Here is a 23,805-nt window from a genome sequence, read left to right on the forward strand (position 1 = left end):
TTTTTTCTTTTTTTTTTTTTTTTTTTTTTTGAGACAGAGTCTTGCTTTGTTGCCCGGGCTAGAGTGAGTGCCGTGGCATCAGCCTAGCTCACAGCAATCTCAAACTCCCAGGCTTAAGCGATCCTACTGCCTCAGCCTCCCGAGTAGCTGGGACTACAGGCATGCGCCACCATGCCTGGCTAATTTTTTTTTTTTTTTCTATATATATATTTTAGTTGGCCAGATAATTTCTTTCTATTTTTGGTAGAGATGGGGTCTCGCTCTTGCTCAGGCTGTTCTCGAACTCCTGAGCTCAAGCAATCCACCCGCCTCAGCCTCCCAGAGTGCTAGGATTACAGGCGTGAGCCACCGCGCCCGGCCTATTTTTCTCTCTTATATTTTTATACAAGTGGACTTTCCCAGGATTCTTCTCAAATCATTCTACTGGGGCTTATCTCTTATTACCTGGTATAATATACAAGTTGTAGAATTTCAACAATATTAGCCCACAGAGAACACTGTCTTCCAAAAAATCTGCCTAATATTTCAGAGAAAGGATTCCTGATGCATGCACACACAGATACACACATACATTAATTATACTATGTGGTTTGTGACAAATGCACTTAAAATATTTCTGGTGCCAATATAATTTGTGTATGTGATCCTCCACTATGTTAGTCACGTGGATGGACACACACATGCTTAAGTGCTTTCATTGGAAAATTATCATAAGGCCTGGAATTAGAATCAAAGCTTATCCTAGCTTAAGTAACTACAGTCAGGCAGACATCCATGAATAATACACAGATGTGTTTAATAGAAAAAGTAGCATTGACAGTTAATTAGACATAAGATGGAAGAAGAGCATGAAGAGAGGAGAAGAAAGAAGAAAGAAAAAAGAGAAAAAGAAAAACACAGTGCTCAAATCTTAAATGTTTTTCATGTTATTTTTGAGATACTGGCTTTAGTGATTCATATATTGATTTAAAGACAGCTGAATTCCACTCAAGGTCTTGCCAATTCAATTAAAATAAACACACTGAACCTTTATGGTATACCTATTAGGAAATAACAAGCATATTATGGAACAACTACAAGCAAGAAATAAATTGTAAAGGAGAGAGAACTAGCATACAATGGTTACCGAGTATTCAACAGGAACTTTAGTATATTGTGTCATTTCCTTGTTCAAATTCCATTTCAAGTAATTTTCCTCTTAACTGTATTGCTATCTAATCATAGCCAAAGATGATGATTTCAAAGATAACCTCATGTTTTGAGAGAGACTATAAAATTCAGTGATATGTCTAAGAATCAGGTGTGCATTTAAATATCAGGCTTACCTAAAAAGGCTGTAAAAAAGAGCTAAAATGGCTCCTTCCAGCATTTGCTAAAGAAAAAGTGGATGGCTAAAGATGCTTTGATGAGCAACAAGGTTAACCCATTTGGCAGCAGAATGAATTAGAGACAAAGCTTTGATTTAGGGCACTTGAATACACTGCAAAAGTTCTCAGATATGTAAGAGAGCCAGGAGTCAAGAAAATGCATGAGATTTGAAATAACCAAGCAATGTCAGGATTTCCTATTGTCTGCATTGTTAAAATAAGATGTGAGTTTTCCCATTTCTATCAACTCAGAAGGAGACTATTATATCTGAATGACAGTAGTGAAACACATTATACAGCGCTTGAGACATACTTCTGTGAAGATTGAGTTGGTGTTATGAGCCTTGAATCTCAAATGAACAGGAACCACTCTGATATTAAAAGCTTACACTTAAAGTAAATTGCACAATGAAAGCTACGTTATAGGCTTCTCAAAAACTACATGACTCAAGAACCAAATAAGTAAATAAGTAGATAAATATTATACCATGAGAACTGAACTATTAAAAATATTTAACTATGAAAGTATAATTTTGTTATACAATTTTCTTTTTCTTTTTTAGAGACAGGGTCTCACTCTGTTGCCCAGACTGCAGCCTCAAACTCCTGGCTTCAAGCAATCCTCCTTCCTCAGCCTCTCAAGTAGCTGGGACTATAGGCATGAGCCACCATGCCTAAATTTCTTCTTTTTTAGAGATGGGGGTCTCACTATATTGCACAGGCTGGTCATGACTCCTGGCCGCAAGCAATCTTCTCACCTCAGCCTTCCAAGGATTATAGACGTGAGCTACATAATTGGCTTTGCATTTTTCTTGGGTTTTAAAGGTTATACACATGGGTCAAAATGTCATCCTAATATTAAGTGTTAATACAGAAGAAATTTCAAATAGACAAGTTATTTTTGCAATGCAATTGTAGCTATCATGTTACTTCTATTTTTCTTTTTGGACCTTGACTCTGAATAGATGCTAATTTCAGAAGACTCAAATGATCACTAGATCCACCAGATAGCATACGGATTTATGGAGGCCAGGTAATCAATGGAGTTTATTAGCTCAGGTCTGTCTTACAGTGGGGCCAGTGGCTCTCCAACCCATTCTGTGGATATTTCCCCAGTTCGAGAATGTATAATTGAAATAGATATGCTTAGCAGGTGGCAGAATTCCCTTGCTGGTTCTCTGATGTGTGGAGTTAGGGCTATTATGGTGGGAAAGGCAAAGTAGAAGCCACCAAAACTCTCCTTTGGATACAACAATAATAAACCAAAGCAGTAACACATTCCTGGAGAGACTGCAGAGATTAGTGCCACCACCAAGGATGAAAGATGCAGGGGCGGTGGTTCCCACCTCACCCCCACTTAACTCTCGTATTTGGACTGTGAAGAAGACATGTGTACCTTGGGGAATAACAGTGGATTATCATAACCAGGTGGTGACTCCAACTGCAGCTGTTGTACCAGATGTGGTTTCATTGCTTGAGCAAATTAGCTCATCCCCTGGTACCTGGTATGTAGCTATTGATATGGAAAATAAATGTTCTCCATCTCTGTTGGTAAAGACCATCATTAGCAGTTTGCCTCTTGCTGGCAAGGTCAGCAGTACAACTTCATTGCCATATTAATTCTCCAGCTTTATATCATAATTAAGTACACAGGGATCTTAATCACCTTTTCCTTCACAAGATATTAGACAGATCCATTACAATGATAATATTATGCTAATTGGATCTAGTGAGCAAGAAGTAGCGACTACTCTAAACTTATTGATAAAACATTTACTTACAAAGGGGGAAGGAAATAAATCTGACAAAAATTCAAGAACCTTCTACCCCAGTAAAATTTCTAGGGGTCCAATAATGTGGGGCATGTTGAGATATCTTTGCTATGGGGAAGGATAAGTTTTTGCATGTGACCCCTCCTACAGCCTCCCCAAAGGCACGGCACCTCAGAGAGTTTTTATTTTATTTTATTTTGGAGGCAACATATTTCTCATTTCGGTGTGTTACTCTGGCCTATCGAGTGACCCAAAACACTGCTAAATTTGAGTGGGGCCCACAACAAAAGAAGGCTCTGAACTAGGTCCAAGCTGCTGTGCAAGCTGTTCTGCCACTTAGGCTATATGATCCAGATAATCCAATGGTGCTTGAAGTGTCAGTAGTAGATAGAGAAGTTGTTTGGAGTCTTTGCTTAGTTCAGTTTGGAGAACTGCAGCACAGGCCTGTAGGATTTGGAGGGAAAGCCCTGTCATCCTCTGTGGATATCTATTCTCCTTCTGAGAAACAGCTTATGGCCTGCTACTGGGCCTTAGTGAATACTGAACACTTAACCATAGTACACAAACTTATATGACCTGAGCTGGCCATCATGAACTGGGTGCTGTATGGCCCAGCAAGCCCCAGAGTTGAGCATGCATAGCACTACTCCATCATCAGGTAAAGGTGGTATATGCAAAGTCAGGTCTAAGCAGGCCCTGAAGGCACAAGTAAGTTATATGAAGAAGTGGCCAAATGCCCAGGGTCCCTAACTCCTGCTACACCGTGTTCTCTGTCTCAGCCTTCATCTATGGCCTCATGATGTATTTCCTGCATCAGCTGACAGACAAAAAGAAGACTTGGACCTGGCTTACATATAGTTCTTGGTAGACAGGTACCGCCAGAAATTGGTCAGCTGCAGTATAACAGCCTTTCTGGAACATCTTTGAAAGACAGTGGTGAAGAGAAATTTTCCCAGTTGGCAGAACTTTGAGCAGTACTCCTGGTTTGTCATATTGCTTAGAATTAGAATAGGCCAGACTTGTGATTATATATTGATTCAAGGGCTATGGCCAATGATTTGGCTGGATGCTCAGGGACTTGGAAGGAAATGATTGGAAAATTAGTGACAATAAAGTATAAGCAAGAGGTATATGGATAGACCTCTCCATGCAAAAAACACGAAGATAGATGAATGTTTACAAAAAAGTAACATGAGCAGAGGAGGATTTCAATAATGAAGTGAAGAGGTTGACTCATTCTGTGGATACCACTCAGCCTCTTTCACCAGTCACTCCTGCCATTATCCAATGGATTCATGGACAAAGTGGCAAATGGTGGCAGGGATGGGGTTATACAGAGGCTTAGTAACGTGGACTTCCACTCACCAAGGCTGATCTGGCTACAGCCATTGCTGAGGGGCTAATCTGCCAACACCAGAGACTTCATTTGACCTGTGGATTTTAACATCTTTTGTCATTCCTATTCTTAAAATTTTTCCTGGTTTATCTCCCATAACATTATCTAATGCTTGCCTTTTACTTCTTACTAATTATATCTATCTAATTCCTCATCAGCTTTGAAATTAAAAATCAGGGTTCTTTTGCCTTCTGTATAATTTTTCCTAGAGTGTATTATCCATTTATTTGATTTTAACTATCACCTGTATACCAATTACTCTGTTCTGAGTACCAGATTAATGTATCTAAATATCTATGATATAAGTTACTTGAGTACTTCTAAGTAACTAAGGATTGACCATCTTATTTCTTATTCTAGTCCCAAATCTATAAAGGATATTAATAAAACAGAAGTCAGAAATCTGTATCATTTTTACTTCTCTTTCTCTTTTACTCTTTATATGCCATTATCCACTAATTTCTGCAGATTTTTCCTTCACAATTTTTCTCTACTCTGTCTCATAGTTTATGTTCCCATGAGAAATGGATCTTGAATTCTTTTAATCTCTCTACCTTTCAAATATTCAACTCTACAGAACTCAGAAAAATCAGCAAGAAACAATCAAACAACCCCATTAAAGAGTGGGCAAAGGACATGAAGAGAAACTTTTCAAAAGAACATAGACTAATGGCCAACAAACATGAAAAAATGCTCAACATCTCTAATCATCACGGAAATGCAAATCAAAACCACAATGAGATATCACTTAACTCCAGTGAGAATGGCTTTCATCAAAAAGTCCCAAAACAATAAATGTTTGGCGTGGATGCAGAGAGATAGGAACACTCATGCACTACTGGTGGGACTGCAAACTAGTACAACTTCTATGGAAAGTAATGTGGAGATATCTTAAAGATCTAAAAGTATAACTACTATTTGATCCAACAATCCCACTACTGGGTATTTATCCAAAGGAAAAAAAACATTTTATAATAAAGATATCTGTACTTGAATGTTTATAGCAGCACAACTCAAACAATTGCAAAGATGTGGGAACAACCCAAGTGCCCATCAATACACAAGTGGATTAATAAAATATGGTATATATATATATATATATATATATATATATATATATATATATATATATATACTATGGAGGACTACTCAGACATAAAAAAAAATGGCAAAATACCTCTCGTATTATCCTGGATGGAACTGGAGCCCATTCTTCTAAGTGAAGTATCACAAAAATGGAAAAACAAACCGCCACATGTACTTAACATTAAATTGGTACTAATCAATCAACACATAGGCACATATGGAAGTAACATTTATCAGGTGTGGGGCAGGTGGGTGGGGGGAGGAGGGGATGGGCAAATTCATACCTAACAGGTGTAGATGCACTTTATGGGGGATGGGCATGCTTGTAGCTGGGACTCTGGTGGTGTGAAGACAATATATGTAACCAAAGCATTTGTACCCCTGTGATATTCTGAAATTAAAAAAAATCTTCAACTTTAATATCCCATTTCTTTCATTACATCCTATGCAAGCCCATTATAATCTTCTCCTACAAATGCTCTCCATCTCTATACCTGTTTCCCTGCCAATGCATCTTTTAATTGGTTGTCTGAGTGATAATTCTAGAAATGCAATTCCATTGATATTAAACCTCAAACAAGACAGTTTTCTGGGTCTTAACACCCTTAAGAACAAATACTACTCGTTTTGATATCAGAATTGAGCCTTCCCACACTTTTCTATTTTTGCCTACTCTAACCAGTTGGCTTTGAACTCTGACTATGCTGAAACATGATTACCTAGGCTCACCTTGACCTTTCAAGCTTCAGTGCTTATGAAAACTTTTCCAAAGACTAACTCTTCTGGAAAAATCAAATCATTCTTCAAGACTTAACTCAGGTGCTTCATCACCTGTGAAGGATTTTTTGGATTCCTCCATCTTCTGGACATAGTCATAGACCTTCTGGTGTTGTCAAAGCCTCTAATAGTATCTCCATTATAGTACTTTTGATAGATTATTGAAATTACTATTAGTACTTAAGAGCCTTAAAGGGTAATAAACTGTGATATTTTCTGGTGCAATGTAGCTAGGCTACCTGTCTTAACATGTTACTTCAGCATTCACTGGATATTGGGTCATGGGAAAGTTACTGTCATGTGCCTCAATTTTCTGATATGTAAATTAGGGCTACAGTAATATCCCTTATACTGCTGTTTTGAAGATTATGTCTGTAAAGCAATTAAAACAGTGCCCAAAGGAAGCTCTCAATAAAACTTATCTTTAATAATTGCAAGTCTAGAGACTTTCATACTTAACATTCATCCTCACCAGGCTCAATCTGTCTCAAGTCATAATGCATTCTTCAACAAAAATATGTTGAATAAATGGATGCCTCTGAAACTAGGGTTTATATATCTTTCAATTTTTAATCTTTTTTCCCTTTTAAACAAATTAGACTTAAGAATTAAATTTAAGAATTGCTGCTAACTACAATTTATCTGAAATGACAATTCAATTTCCTAAATTACTCTTTGAGGATAAAATAGGTAGCATTTTCTTGCTGCACAGCTTTGAGGCTATGACAAAATTTCATATTACACGGACATAGTCATACAATTATCTATGTTGGTCTAAGCATCCAACTTATTGAATGTATACACACTTATGCATTTTTATCTTAGTGTCTATGATAATACAGGTTTTTTGCTTTTGGTTACTTTGAGCCAATTGTTAACATCTGAATTAAAAATCTTTGCAGATCAAATGAATTTCTTTCTTGCTTTACAGGGTGGAAACTTATACTAATCCAGGTATTGTAGCAAATCCAAAATGTGTAATTGAGGAAAGCATTGGCTTTACCTCCAGATACCCTTGTGATTTCTTTGTATAGAAAGCAAAAAAAAAAAAAAAAAAAAAATAGGTTATTAAGTATGAAATGTCCAATTTCCTTAAGTGCTAAGTTTGACAGTTGATAATCTCTGACATTTCACTTTTTCACTTGTTTTACTTTTATTGTGAAGGTATATCCTCAGTCTTTCAAACACATGATTTGGCTTGTGATTACCTTTCAAAATTTTTTTTTAGAGTAATGGATATCTCAAAAATTTGTGTTATTTTTGAATATGAATTCCATTGTGGAACAAATGCAGCACAGACAGCTTGAAATATCAGTGATGTTAATTTTGAATATAAGTCACATAAGCAACCTGAGACCAAGGTGGATAACGAGCTGAAAGCTGTAGTGGAAGCAAACTTATCTTAACCTATGCGTGAATTAGCAGCAAGGTTTGACATTACTATTAAAACAATATTGGACCATTTGAAAGAAACCAGCAAGGTTAAGAAGCTGGATAGATGAGTAACCAATGAATTAAAAGTGTGTCAGAAGAGAAATCATCTCAAAGCTTACCTTTCTTTGCTGTCACGACATAAAGGCGAACCACTTCTACACCATATAGTTACACGTGATGAAAGATGGATTCTTTTTGACAATCACGAGCATTTGGCACAATAGTTGGATAATGATGAAGTGCAGAAACACAGTCCAAAACCGAATATTCATCCAAAAAACCTAATGGTGTTTGTTTGGTGCTCCAGTGCTGGTTTTATCCCCTACAGCTTCATGAAACCTGGTCAATTGACTACAGCAGATGTCTACTGCAACCAATTGAAATGATGAGGCTACTGGTAATTAAGCAGCTGAGACTGGTCAATAAAGACAGGCCAATCCTCTTTTAAGACAATGCTCAACCACATTTCACAAACAATGATGCTTAAACTAGAGAAGCTGGCCTTGGAAACGTTCTGTCGTCCACCACACTCACCAGACCTTGCACCAACTGATTACCACTACTTCCAGGCTTGGGATCACTTCTTGCAAGGAAAATTACTCAATTCTCAACAAGCTGTGGAAAACGCCTTTCATTATTTTATTGCCACTTGCTCTCTAGGCTTCTTTGCTGCTGGCATAAACCAGCTACCATTAAGGTACTTTGATTAATTGTACTGCTTCTTGTTTGAGATATAATAAACTACACTTTTGATTCGAAATTGGACATTTCATATTTAATGGCCTAATAATCATCATTATGAGCAATATCACAGTTTTGTCTTTTTAGAAAAGTTGTCAATATTAAAATCTGTTCCTTTAAATGTAATGATTGTTGAGGCTCCTGTCCACTAAGTAACTCAGGGTCCCCTCTATAAATTTCTATGAGGGCATTATTTTAGAGTTGAATGTAGAAAATTTAATTTTTCCCTAAAATAGTGGAGTTTTCAATAATGGCAACTATACAAATTAATTTTTTCCATATATGCTCTTTTTAAAAAAAGACAGAAAGTCAAATTTGAAGTTCAAGATAGTACAGCTGACCTTCAACAACAGAGGTTTGGACAGTGGGGGTCACTTATCCATAGATTTTTCTCACCTCTTCCACTCCTGAGACAGCAAGACTGTCCCTTGCCCTCCTCTTGCTCTTCCTCCTCAGATTACATGATGTGAAGATGACAAAGATGAAGACATTGGTGATGAGTCACTTCCACTTAATAAATAGTGAATATATTTTTTTCTCCTTATCATTTCCTTAACATATATTTTCTCCAGTTTACTCTATTGTAAGACTATGGTATATAATGCATATAACATACAAAATATGTGTTAATTCATAATTTATAGTATCAGTAAGTCTCTGGTCAATAGCAGGCTATTAGTAGTTAAGTTCTGTGGGGTCAAAAGTTATACATGGATTTTCAATCGTGCAAGTTTTCAACTGCAGTCAGTTGATTATTGTGCTAGGCTCTTTTGTATTTGTCTATTTCCTTAGCCTTGAATTCTATATTATTTACAGTAATTTACTTTTCTGTGAGCAGTCTAAAAGCCCTGCTAGAAAGAGCAGAAGTACCAATATACTTAATGTTTTTACATAGTCATATAATGGTTTGAATTGGTCCCCTTGTTATCATATTTCTATTCTCAAATCTAGAAGCATCAAGACAGAGTTAATTAAATTTTAATTAGTTTCCTTGTGGAAAAGAAATCTTGGCAACTGTTGTTTCATTTGCATTAGAAACATACATTGTTTAAGAACCATGGGTTTTCATTATTCATTACCAATGTGGAGCCATGTACCGGTGGAAATAATGCTGTTTTAAATGTGATAATAGGTTAGATGTTAGACGTACACCTTTTTAAAAAATTTTTAAATTTTTATTTTTAATTATCATGAGTACATAATAGTTGTATATATTTATAGGGTTCACGTGATGTATTGATACAGGCATACAATGTATATTAATCAAATCTGGATAATTGAAGTATCCATCACTTTTTAATCATATTTTTTATGCTTTACACATTAATTTCTTTATGTAAAACTCATATATATATAGAAAATGCTTTGTGCATGCTAGATGGATGTTTAAAAGCAGAGGAATATGAATCAACATTATTTATTTATTTATTTATTCATTCAGCTGGTATTAGTTAAATGTCAACTGTGCATCAGGCACTGTGCTAGTCTCAGGAACATTCTAATAGATAAGCCAGACTTACATCTGCCCTCATGGTACTTATCGTCTAATGGCAAAAATATTACAGTCTAATCATAACTATGAACCTATATGCCTCTTTATTCACCTGTTCTCCTTTTAAAGAAGGTTGAAACCAATTTCTCTTTTGTTTATCTCAGTACTTAGATTCTTGTCTGTTTCACTGTGGTGTATCCTCATCCTGACTGTCCTATAAGACAAACCATGGAGACATTCTATGTCCAGAGTTTCTGGATTTTTTTTCCTTATCTACCCTGCTAATCTCTAGTCCATGTTCTTAGTACAGCCTATACATTTTTTATTTGTTATTTTTTAAATACTCATTTGTATATTTTTTTATTTCAGAATATTATGGGGGTATAAACGTTTTGGTTACATGATTTGCTTTTGTGCAGTTTGAGTCAAAGTTACAAGCGTGTCCAATACCAAGATAGCGTGTATTGTACCCATTAAGTGTGAATTTACCCTGCTCTTCCACTCCCTTCCAATCTGCTTGATTTCCGTTGAGTTTTACTACTATATGTGCACATGGGTATTGATCAATTAGTTTCAATTTAATAGTGAGTACATGTGGTATTTTTTTTTCCATTCTTGTGATACTTCACTTAGAAGAATGGTCTCCAGTTCCATCCAGGTTGTTGCAAAAGGTATTAGCTCATTGTTTTTTGTTTGTTTGTTTGTTTGTTTGTTTGTTTTCTGGCTTGGTAGTACTTCACAGTATATATATATATATATCACATTTTATTAATCCACTCATATATTGAGGGGCACTTAGGTTGTTTCCACATCTTTGCAATTGTGAATTGTACTGCTATAAACATTTGAGTGCACGTGTCTTTTTATAAAACAATTTTTTTTCCCTTTGGGTAAATATCCAATAGTGGGATTGCTGGATCAAATGGTAGGTCTACTTTTAGTTCTTTAATGTATCTCCATACTATTTTCCATAGTGGTTGCACTAGTTTGCAGTCCCACCAACTGTGTATAAGTGTTCCCTTCTCTCCACATCCACGTCAGCATCTATTGTTTTGGGACTTTTTGATAAAAGCCATTCTCTCTGGAGTTAGGTAGTATCTTTTTAATCATATTTATAAATACTTTTAAATGAACTGGATGAATTCCATTCTTTCACAGTAATTACAAAGGTGGAATTTCAAAGTATTAGACAAGAACTTGCATAAGCAATCTCACAGATTGTTTTTTACTTATATCCACCGGGAGGTGAAGTATTACCCTATCTAGGGTCAAATAAGAGTAAGTTTCATTAATTTTTCAACTTAATGTCATCTTTATTACCTCCAAATCTAGAAACTAAATTCTATGGATCTGCTTAAATCAAAAACAAAGAATAGGCTGGGTTTAGTGGCTTACGCCTATAATCCCAGTACTTTGGGAAGCCAAGGCAGGAGGATCGCTTGATCCTAGGTGTTCGAGACCAGCTTGGGCAACATAGGAGACCCCTGTCTCTCAAAAACATAAAAAGAAATTATCTTGGTTTGGTGGTGCATGCCTGTAGTCTTAGGTACTCAGGAAGCTGAGGCAGGAGGATCATCTGAGCCCAAAAGTTTGAGGTTGCAATGAGCTATCATGATGCCACTGCACTCTAGCTGGGGCAACAGAGTGAGACCCTGTCTCAAACAAACAAATACAGAGAATATCTTCTCTTCAGGCATTTGCCAGGAACCTCAATAGGATATATAGCTTCTATAATAAATAGAATTGATTGAGATAACTAATATTAATATATATGAAGCAGAGTTTTAGAGCTATGCTGTCTTCCATTTATCTTGGATTTCAAACTCCATTCTTAAATTAAATCAAAAGAAACAAGTGTACCAGAAGTACATGAAATTATCTTACCTACAAATGTTTTAGTGATTATTATATTCCACGATCATATTGAGGAATTATATAAGCGGAAGCTTTGTGCAGGAATTTCAGAGGACTTTTATACTTTGCAGTGTCTTCCTCAATATTTTCCAAGACCCTTCTTGTGTCCTTGGCTATCTGTGAGCAGCCTGAGAATGGAATCCTAATCAGGGCTCCCTGGTCTGGGCTGGAAGTGTTTAGGCCCCGCCGTCCGTTTTTCCCATTTTGGGCTCACTTTGACACAACCTGTGGGTTCATGGATGCCCTGTGGAGCTCCAGGGATTGCAATGTGGGGTTGTACCAGGGCCACACGCCCACACCCTGATTCCCAGTAGGCACCATATGAAAGAGATAGGTCCTGCTTAAGGGCACAGTATTTTATTTTTTGTAAGATCCTGGAAATTGGACTGCCAAGATGGTACTCACAGATTGGTTTGGGGTGACTCAATTTTTATATGTAGATAATTGCCCTGCAAAATAATATTTGCCTGGGTCCCTGTATGCCCTAGTGGCAACCCTGGCTGTATGTTTGTTTTCAATGAAATTTCTATTGAAAGACCTTCTTCACTGTATCCTTCAACATCCTTTAAATACATTTCCACAAAGCAAATTAAAAAAAAATGTGGTACAAAGAATTTACATCTTGAATGAATATGCTTCCTTTGACTTAACATTGGAATCATAAGATCCATCATGTTTCTCTTTTTAGAAAGTGGATGGGATATAATGGTAAAGAATTGTAATCTTCTGTGTTCATTTCCAAATACTCTTCCTACTATGGTTTTCCATTTCTGCCTTTGGAATTAGTTTAAACTGTTCTCAAGCATATATGTTTTTAATAAAGCCCATGACAAAAATCTTTTAGAAAATTTAGAAACAAATCCACAATATCAAAATAAATTAAAAATTTTTTGGGGGAAAAAACTTTTTTGGTCTAATAGATAAGTTCTATCTATTCTAGACATAGGTGAAAATTCTTATGAGAGAAAAATAAGCAGGAAAACATAAGTGTTCTGAAACAATTGCCATCAACAATTTTGTATAAAAAATTCAATTTCTATAAACTTTCAATAAAGTTTAAAAATTGCGTGCTATGTTGAAGATTGCATACATATTTGGGTTCCAACATTTATTACTTTAGCCATAAATAGCTTTATAAATAGCTTGTGAAACATGTAATAAAGAAATTATTTATAAAGCATAAACAAGACAAATCAAATACTTCTGAACTGTAATAAAAATGGTACGTCATGTTTTAAGGGGAAAGGGGAAAGAATACATCCTGGTCCTTTAAGACTACCAATATCATGGTGGCGCACTTCTGTAGTCCTAGCCACTCGGGAGGCTGAGGCAGGAGGATCGCTTAAGCCCAGGAGTTTGAGGTTGCTGTGAGCTAGGCTGACGCCACGGCACTCTAGCCTGGGCAACAGAGTGAGACTCTGTCTCAAAAAATAAATAAATAAATAAATAAAATAACACTGCCAATATTAGTTTATACTATTTACGCCTGGTGATTTTTCTCTGTGTTTTTTGTTGGTAAACAATTCCAGTCTGGCTGTGAGCAATAATATTCTATAACTACCCTTATACTATGCTTATAATTATACTTAATGACATTTGCATATTTAACTTCATGTCTTCAGCAAAGAATGTCAAAGATAGAAACAAAAAATATACTTCTTTCATTAAAATAATCAGGGAGAATTGAAGCAAAGAGGGGATTAATGATATTCCAAAGCTTACCCGGGCCATCGAGTCAGGAAGATAAACCAGGTCGCTGGGATTTCAATGCCAGTGTTCTAGTCACTGGTTTGTTCAACTCCTGTGCAAAACATCCATACACAACACACAATGCATATTCCCCCTTCCTATCAAGTGGTTGTCAAAAGAAACACGCCATTACCTTTCCCACATACTGAGGCTCGGAGCCCATGTATTCTTCCAGCACAAAAAATTGATTCCATACCCAGCCACGTTTAACTCGTTGGAAATGTGACCGTCGCCCTGGAAGGTGGATAACATTTTCTCTTGGCTCTGTGGCTAAAGTCTGTTGTGGCTGAGGTTGAAGTGGTGTTAGGAGGCCTCCATCAAACAGGACCCAGAGAAGCAGGGATAAACAGTTCCTTGTAAGCATTGGCAAAGGCTTTCCTGCAGCAGAGTGATAAAAACTCCAGCACTTAATGTAGAATTGTGGAATCCAGGTTTGAAGTGTATGTGGCCTCCACCACTTAGCTTCCTGTTTTATTGCAGAAATGACAACACAGGCATTAATCCTTTTGATGAAAAGGCTTCTGCTGCATTATATTCCATCTAAAGGGACCTATAAAATAGATTAACAAAGATACATTTAATTAATAAAATTACATGATGGTATTCATCAAAACATTCATTATATCTGCCAACAGTTAAAGAAACAGAGGAAAGACTTTAAAAGAATGATACTGCTAAATGGTCGCTGCTATTCAACTTTTTGACTATAAGTTTTTTACAGACTTAAAAATAATTAGTTACAATGAAGCAAAACATGTATTGTAAACAAAAGCAAATTTCATATAACTTAGGAATCATTTTAAGGCAAGAACACAGATTACTATTTTAGGGTGAAATATTAAGTTAGAATAGGATTTTATAACATCAGCACTATGGACATCTTAGGGATCTGGGGAGTTATTTTGTACATTTTAGATTTTTAGCAGCACTCTTTTCTTCTACTTAATAAATGACAGTAACATACCCAGTATGTCCCACACCCAGTATGACAACAAAAAAATATCTCCAGACATTGTCAAATATTCCCTGCGGGGATCAAAATAGACCAGGATTAAGAACCATAAATGTGGAGAGTAAAGAAAAAAGAAAAATTTTAAAAAGCAAAAAAGTCCCTGAAGTTAAAGAATAGAAAGATGCAGACTACCCAGGAAACAACAAAATAAATATCTAAATGTAAAAGTAAATGATCTTACTAAAATATAAGTGATTGGTAAAATGTCAAATAACTATAACGCTATATAAGCTTAAAATTAAAAAAAAATGCTTCTCTAGCCTTGCTATGCTAGAAGCACTGGTTATATGAGAATGGCTTTGTAGATGCTGCACAGCTCAGAGAAATCTTGGATCCCCATCAGATGGACAACCTATACTCTGCATTTAGGTAAAATAAGCTTTCAACTTTTCCTTATAACAAGCAATTTTTAAGTTCTGTTATCTAATATTCATTGTCTATAATGTACTAGGTCCTTAATTATGCAGTAGATAAGAAAGAAGGCACAATATTTGTCTCTCTAAAATCAGAAAGAGAAAATAAACAGTCAAACAAATAAACAAGGGCAAATTATGCCACTGTGAAAAAAAGGAAACAGGAGCATCCTGACGGTAAAACTTAAGTTACCGAAAAACTCTTTTGTAAGTGACAATTACACTGAAAGCTAAAGGAATGGAACCATTCCTACAGTTTGTAAGCAGGCGCAGGGAAAATGTTGCTTGAGCCAGGGTGTTTACACATTTGGCAGTAAGGGCACAATGCTCAGAGCCTGTGAGGTTTCCTAGGGCCAAAAATGTTAGAAGCCAGAAAAATATATATAAAGCCTCCATAACAATAGAACTAAAACCCAAATCAATACGTGTTTAATTATATGTCCATAAAACATGGCACTTTTGTCAACCAGTCAGCTGTAATCCAGTTTAATGCTTATTCAGTTATGTTTAACATAATAAAAATGTATAATTCTTCACAAATATTCAAATTTAAACATTTAATGTGGGAGCAGTGCTCCATACCTGAGATAAGATGAGGGGTGTCCAAAAGTTATACTCGTATTCTATAAGGGCTCTTCTAAAAAAATAAATAAAACAGAGTACAAAAATTTTTCTACTGTCTGAAGGATTATAACTGTTAGATACTGACCAAAACATAAATAGTACATATTTTATTGTATCTTTTCATTCTTGTAAATTAATGGTCATATAAAGTTAACTTAGACCTACACTCTCCAATATGGAAACCACTAGTTATAAGAAACTATTTAAAATTTGACGATTTGTAATCATTATGTGGTCTACTTTTAAATTATATGCTGAATATTAAAGACTTAGTACAAAGAAAAAAATGTATATCTTAATTTTTATATTCATTACTTGCTGACATGATAATACTTTGCATACATTAGGCTAAATAAATATATATTATTCAAGATGGATAACAGACTTAAACCTAAGGCAGAAAACCTTAAGAATTCTAGAAGAAGATTTTGGGAAGACCCTTTCAGACATCAGCCTAGGCAAAGAATTTTTGAAGAAGACCCCCAAAGCAATCACAGCAGCAACAAAAATAAATAAATGGGATCTGATCAAATTAAAAAGCTTTTGCACAGCCAAAGAAACTATAATTAGAATGAATAGACAGCCTATAGAATGGAATAAAATATTTGCTCTCTACACATCTGATAAAGGGCTGATAACAAGAATCTATCTAGAACTTTAAAAAATCAACAAGAAAAAACCAAACAACCCCATCAATAAATGTACAAAGGAAATGAACAGAAACTTTTCAAAAGAAGACAGAATAATGGCCAGGAAACATATAAAAAAAGCTCAACATCTCTAATCATTAGAGAAATGCAAATCAAAACCATAAATGAGATATCACCTAACTCCAGTGAGATTGGCCTCTATCAAAAAATCCCAAAACAACAAATGCTGGCAAGGATGTGGAGAGACTTACACTGCTGGTGGGACTGCAAAGTAGTGCAAACTCTGTGGAAAAAAATTTGGAGATACATCAAAGGGCTAAAAATAGAAATACCATTATGTCCAGCAATAGCACTATTAGGCATCTACCCAAAAGAGCAAAAGACATTCTATAATAAAGACATCTGCATCTGAATGCTTATGGAAGCAAAATTCACTATTGCAAGGATGTGGAAACAACCCAATGCTCGTCAATTCATAAGCGGATTAATAAAATTTGGTTTATGTATACAATGGAATATTACTCAATTATAAGAAACAACAGTGATCTAGCATCTCTTTTATTTTCCTGGATAGAGCTTCAGCCCATCCTCCGAAGTGAGGTATCACAAGAACGGGAGAATAGGCTCCACATGTACTCACAATCAAATTGACACTAACTGATCAACACTATGGTGCTCACACGGTAGCAATATTCTCCAGGGATTAGGGGGTTAAAGGGGGTAAACTCACAACTAATGGATGCGGTGAGCATTGTAGAGGGTAACGGCAAAGTCATAAAATGTAACCAAAATGTATGTACCCTCATAATATCCTGAAATAAAATAAAAGATAATTTATTTATTTATTTTTACTTTTTTTAATGTGCTTACTAGAAAATTAAAATTCCATATGGAGCTCACATTGACAGCTTGCATTACTTTCTTTTAGACAGCACTGATTTAGACAATAGACTTTAAATCACAAAACTGTGATTTCTATTTAAGAAGTTTATTTTTAATGTTTAAAGTCAAATATCTAAGGTGAACTGTATCATGTTTGTGGTAACAATATATTAGGAGTTCAGAGAATATTTGCACCTATTATGTTTTCAATAAGCCTGTGTAAGCACAATGGGCATATTTACGTCTTCGGTTTTCAAGTTTAAACTGCTAACATTAACCTCCAAAGTGTTTAAATTTCTTGAACTTTTCATTTTTTCCATGTTTCTTCCCATACTCGTATTAATCTTAGTCAGGGCATGTACAGTTCCGATGGGGAGGTAAACATGAGGAAGAAAGGTCGGTGGCAGGCACGCTGACTCCCCGAACCTATTCTAGTGTGTAGCATTTGTATTTCTGCCTTCCTATTCTATGAAATTTTTCTTTTCTACTTTTTTGGGGAAGTGAGGTATCAAAACTCAGACTCTAGAGAGCATTGACATCTAAGGTTATTTCTGGAAACAAGTATCTTTTTATTGTATATTAAAGATTTTTTTATGTTGGATATCTGGCTATATTCATCATCACTGCCATCACTCTGGTTCAAGCTCTCCTTTCCCCTTAGAAGTCAAAAGTGTCTAAAATCTGAGTTGTGGTCCCCTACCAGGGTAATCTGGAAATTCTCATCCACCTGCTTCATCTGCCCTCTGTCTGTTATGCTGGAATGTGTGCATATAATGTGGGGAAATTAGCTTAAAAGTGGTTGGTAAGTGGAGGGGAATGTGAATGGAACATGGGAAGTACAGCGGTCCCCCTTACCCACAGAGAACATATCCCTTGACTCCCAGCGGATGCCTGAAACCCTGAGCAGTATCGAACCCGACTGCCACTAATCAGAAAACATTTCTGTTTATGTCTTCCCCCACAGATTTAATGCCTTTTCCATCTGAACTGAGCACTAGCACACACTGTGGCCATAACTTTTGCAGTTTGAGGTGAGACAGAAAAACTACCAGGAGTTTCTTTCACAATTTCACAGACAGAAGATTCATTCTTACCATAGCAACTTCAGCATATGATTTTTTTTCTGTTTTTCTTTATTAAGAGGAGAACTTTCATGTTTTCATTTAAAGGAAGCACTTATGGCTTCTCTTTGGCATATCCATAATGGCCAGCCTCACTGCTTTTGCACTTTGTGACCATTGTTAAGTAGAATAAGGGCTACTTGAACACAAGCGCTGCGATACTGCAACAGTGGACCTGTCACCAGGATGGCTGCTAAGTGACCAATGGGCGGGTGGTGTTTACAGGCCGGACAAAGGGATGATTCACCGCCTGGGTGGGACAGAGTGGGATTTTGTCACGCTACTCAGAACAGCACACAATTTGAAACTTATAAATGGTTTACTTCTGGAATTTTTCATTTAAATTTTTGAACTCCAGTTGACTGCAGGTAACTGAAACCTTGGAGAGCAAAACTATGGATAAGGGAGAACCACTGTATGTTGTTTCATAATCCAATTACTCAACGCGTAAATAATTTACACCAAACGGCAGCTAAATGCAAAATACGATAATAAGGCAGAGGTTAACAGAGGCCACAGAGGGATGCAATGTGGAATATGATACCCATTTCTTTCAGACCTACATTCTGTTCTTTCTTAGGCGCTTACTGACCACACATTCTATCATAATGTGCTGTGTTTCTTCCACACTTTTGTGCACCTCTCTCTTTCTCTTTCTCTGAATAGGCGGATCCTTGCTTATGTTCATGCTAACATATTATCTTCTTTTTTCTTAGAGTAGCATGTTATATTTATAGGGTTATTTATTAATCAGTAGTTTATTTTGTGAATATTTTCATTAAAAATGGATGCTTCCTAGTTTTGATCTTTTTGCATAGGTTTTGGGGATCTGCACTTTTTATTCCCATGAGTCATGCTATTTCAATACGAATTTTGCTGAATTCAAAAGTTTTTAAAACATCACTTATCACATTGTAGTAGAAATACCTATAGTTGAAAACATAAAAGCTTCTTATCGCACACATTAAAATCTAGCATTTTAATGACATTCATGAATTTAATAGGGCCTGCATAATCTACTTCTGCATGCTTGACCCTTGCCATTCTACTCCTTTTGTTTAGTTTTAATTAAAACTAATAGCAGTAATTATTGGAGATGGATTCATGTGATTATTTGTTTACTTTTTTCTGGGTGGAGTGGTGGGGTGAAGAGGGGCTGGAGAGTAGTGATGGTGTCTGTTTCATCAGCTGTTCTGTCCCTGGGATCTATAATATTACCTGGCATATGGGAGGCACCAAATACATAATTGTTAAGTTTGAATGAATTATTCATTGAATGATAGCAGCTAACTTTTACTGAAAACTTTTAATGTTCCACATAATGTTGTATATTCCGTGCCTGCACAACAGATCTGTGAAGGAGATGATATTATCATACCTACTTGACAGAAGAAATAGAGAAACAGAGAAGTTAAATGACCTGGCCATGGTCCAAAAAATTAGTTCATAGTAGACAGGCTTGAATCTGGGTAGTCTGACTCCAGAACTCATATTCTTGGATGCTATACCACATTGTCTCTCTGTTAATAAATGCCTAAATACAAAAAACCCTCAAGGGTTTCAAATTCTAGCAAAACAAGGAACGTGCACTTGGAGACCTGAGTTCCAAATTCTTTTTCTAAAACTAAGTAGCTGTTTCAATATTGGACAGCTTAAATTTTCTTAGACTCATTTAACTCTTCTGTAAAATGAAGAGATTGAAGCTGTCAGGTGAAATAATTCCTTTGAAGTCAGGAGATCCAGGACTCCTGGCTTCTACCCCTGCACACCCCCCACCCCAGGATGTGGAAAGAACATACAATTCTAGACAGAGGCAGAAAAAAATGCAACAAAGAACAGGGCCAGTGTGCTAATAGGATTGGATGGTGGCTGTGCTCCAACAACCCAGTTTAGCTACCCAGCAAGGCACTAAACAGGTCAACAGGTTGGGTAGCTGTTACGCACAGAAGAGGGCATGGTAGTTTCCAACTGTTTCAGGCAGTTCTTCACAGTGAACTTGAACTGTGCATGCAGGCCTGGGGCCAGTTAAATGAGTTGGCAGCCTGTTTGACCTACTTGACAACTCTGAATTTGAGGATCACTTCCAGCCTTGGTATTATTAAAATAAATAAATTAATTAACTAATAAAAAGATGACCTTTGGAATGAGACAGATCTGGAGTATCATTTTTTTTTAATTTCAGAATATTACGAGGGTACAAATATTTTGGTTACATGAATTGCTTTCATACAGTTTCAGTCAAAGTTATGAGTGTGTCCATCACCTATATTGTGTGTGTTGTCCTGTTAGGTGTGAATTTACTCATCCTCTCCTCCCTTCCCACCTGCTTGATTTCTGTTATTTTTACTACCATATATTTACATGAGTATTGATCTATAAGTTTCAATTTAGCAGTGAGTATATATGTTTTTGTTCTTTCATTTTTGTGATACTTCACTTAAAAGTATTGTCTCCAGTTCCATCCAGGTTGTTACAAAAGGTAATAGTTCATTTTGTTTATTTATTTTTTTATTTTTTTATTTCTGCATATTATGGGGGTACAAATGTTTAGGTTACGTATGTTGCCCTTGCCCTCCTCCCCCTCTGCCCCTGAGTCAGAGCTTCAAGCGTGTCCATTCCCCAGATGGTGCACATCACACTCATTATATATGTATATACCCATCCTCTCCTCCCCCCTCCCATCTGCCTGATGCCCAATAAATGCTATTCCTATATGTACACTTAGGTGTTGATCAGTGAAACCAATTTGATGGTGAGTACATGTGGTGCTTATTTTTCCATTCTTAGGATACTTCACTTAGTAGAATGGGCTCCAGCTCTATCCAGGAAAATACAAGAGGTGCTATATCACCATTGTTTCTTATGGCTGAATAGTACTCCATTGTATACATATATCACATTTTATTAATCCACTCATGTATTGATGGGCACTTGGGTTGTTTCCATATCTTTGCGATTGTGAATTGTGCTGCTATAAACATTCAAGTGCAGATGTCATTTTTATAGAATGTCTTTTGTTCTTTTGGATAGATGCTCAGTAATGGGATTGCTGGATCAAATGGTAGATCTACTTGTATCTCTTTAAGGTATCTCCATATTGCTTTCCACAGAGGTTGCACTAGTTTGCAGTCCCACCAGCAGTGTATGAGTGTTCCTATCTCTCTGCATCCCTGCCATCATTGTTTTGAGACTTTTTGATAAAGGCCATTCTCACTGGAGATAAGTGATACCTCATTGTGGTTTTGATTTGCATTTCCCTGATGATTAGAGATGTTGAACATTTTTTCATATGTTTTTTCTATTTATTTATTTTTTACAGTACAAATAGATTTATTTAAAACAGTTACAAAAAGCACAACAAAATAGAGATTATCCTTAGAATTACTAATGCTTTGTTAAAGATTAGGTAGGATTATGGGGTAAGAAATGGTGTGGGTTTGGGGAGCACCTGACTAGTTCATTTTAAATGAAGTCATAGCACAGTTTCTTTGCTAAGCAACTGTCCATTAAGTAGCATTTGAACTTGTGGGGACACATTCAACAAGGCTCTTCTATCTGCAGAGCTATATACAGGACTAAATAAATATTTTTTAACCTCATCACTCAATTAGAATGTGTATACAAGTATATTTCCTAACTCCTGTCATTGTTTTCTGATCCTAAAATTCATCCCAAGTGTCTATGACACTGAAGTCCTTTAGTGAACAGATGAATCAATATTATTTTTAGTACATGATGTTGCTCCCAGCAGATCCCAGCCTCTGGCCATGTTTGTCAGCCAGGGAGCTTTTAAAGCACTGTATCACAACTGAAATAATGCAAGGAGACTAAAGGATTCCAGTTCTTAAGTGAAAGGGAAACAACTCCCCTAAGCATGAAACATAGGCTAAATTACAAAGAAAACCTATATCGAGCCACCAACCTGGGTACACTTGCCCCACATTGTTATAAAAGCAAGAAGACCAGACTGATTCTGAGGTTTCAGCACCCTTTGAAAACATGTGAACCTTAAGGAAAACATATTTGTTAGAGGACATCACCAGAGGCTTGTTTTATTCCATATACGAGATTTTGGGCATGGTGTTTAAAAATTTATATTTGTCTATTCTTCCTGATCTTTTGTAGAACCAAAGTGGCTTTTCAAAGACTTCTCAACCCTGATGATGAGTCTCTGGAGCCAAATATTCCTTTTAGCAGGAGGAAAATTTTTTTAAAAAATGGTCATATATCAAAGCAGGAGATACTTAGTTGTGAAATATCCACTGACAGTAACGCTTTTCCTGTAAGTGTGTCTCCAAAGCATCGAGATATAGAAAGCCTGTGGTTTCCGTAGTTATTTACTTAATTTTGGGTGTGTTTGCTTTTAAGAATAATTCCTGAAAAGAGGCCTATATATTTAATATAAATTACATTTAAAGGCTTTTCTTTATCAGGGGACAACTTATTAAGCTGACAGATATGTTAATTATTAAAAAGGGTTCTCTATTATGGGTAACAGTCTAAGACTCCCTGCATATTGGATAACTCTTTAATGGTAACTATGCTTGTGGTCTACTTTAAATTAATATTCTATGGTGTAATTTTTCAAGTGAACATCTTAAAGTTGTTTTTTTAAAGAAGGATACAGTTTTCCCCCACCTCCTTTTGTGAATAAATGGTCTTTTAATTTGAAATAGTAAACAAAGGAAAAAAAAACAAACAATGGCAACATAATTTATGTAATTCTCAGTTATTAAAATGTCAACAATAAACGATATATTTACCTTGAAAACATAATTTTAAATGTGATTTAACTTGACAAATTAAATTTTCTGCTTCCTAGCACATTAAATGCATTATAATCAATACACATTTAAAGGTTCAAGGGAAATCTGATAGTTTAAGAATATGACTCCCACAAAAATTATTGGAAAGTTTTAATAGACATTATTACATAAATTTTTAACCTTTCTTCTAAAATGAATGTAGTTCTTGGAATGCCTTAGGAAAGAGTAAACATCCCTACCTACTAGAGCTTTTTTGGTCATGGTTAAACCCACATACCAAAAGGAAGCTTTGCTCTCTGCTGCAGGAAAACTTTAAAGCCCACTCTTCTATTTTATAAACTAGCCATTGAGAAGCAGAAACAGTAGACCAATCTCTGCTACCTCTTATGAATGAAGCAGAGATGCCTGTAGGTGATGATTATTCAGTGATCTTCATAAATCACTGAATTCTTTACTCTTTGCTCTCTGTTTTGTCTAGTTTCTGCTCTCTACTTTACAAATATTTTAGGAAGCCAAACTGCACCAACTATTTGAATTTTAACTGAAATGAAAATGGCTACTACTGGAATCTCCTATAAACCAAGAAAAAAACATTGTGAAAAAAAAGAA

The 23,805-nt window shown here is 35.9% G+C and overlaps 1 protein-coding gene across 2 annotated transcripts in view; it reads right to left on the minus strand.

The window, feature by feature from the left end:
* CDH12 (cadherin 12) overlaps positions 1–23,805 on the minus strand; it is a 351,941-nt gene that overhangs the window by 226,062 nt on the left and 102,074 nt on the right. Inside the window, exon 2 of one of the 2 annotated variants that reach the window (XM_045566578.1) lies at positions 13,862–14,278. In XM_045566578.1, coding sequence (XP_045422534.1) covers positions 13,862–14,092 — 231 coding nt within the window. In that variant the 5' untranslated portion in view covers positions 14,093–14,278. Of the gene's footprint in view, positions 1–13,861; positions 14,279–23,805 lie in introns of those variants that run through there. The other variant, XM_045566579.1, reaches the window with a different exon arrangement.

The sequence above is a fragment of the Lemur catta genome, chromosome 12 (genome assembly GCF_020740605.2).
Source record: "Lemur catta isolate mLemCat1 chromosome 12, mLemCat1.pri, whole genome shotgun sequence".
In the NCBI taxonomy this organism is placed as follows: Eukaryota; Metazoa; Chordata; class Mammalia; order Primates; family Lemuridae; genus Lemur; species Lemur catta.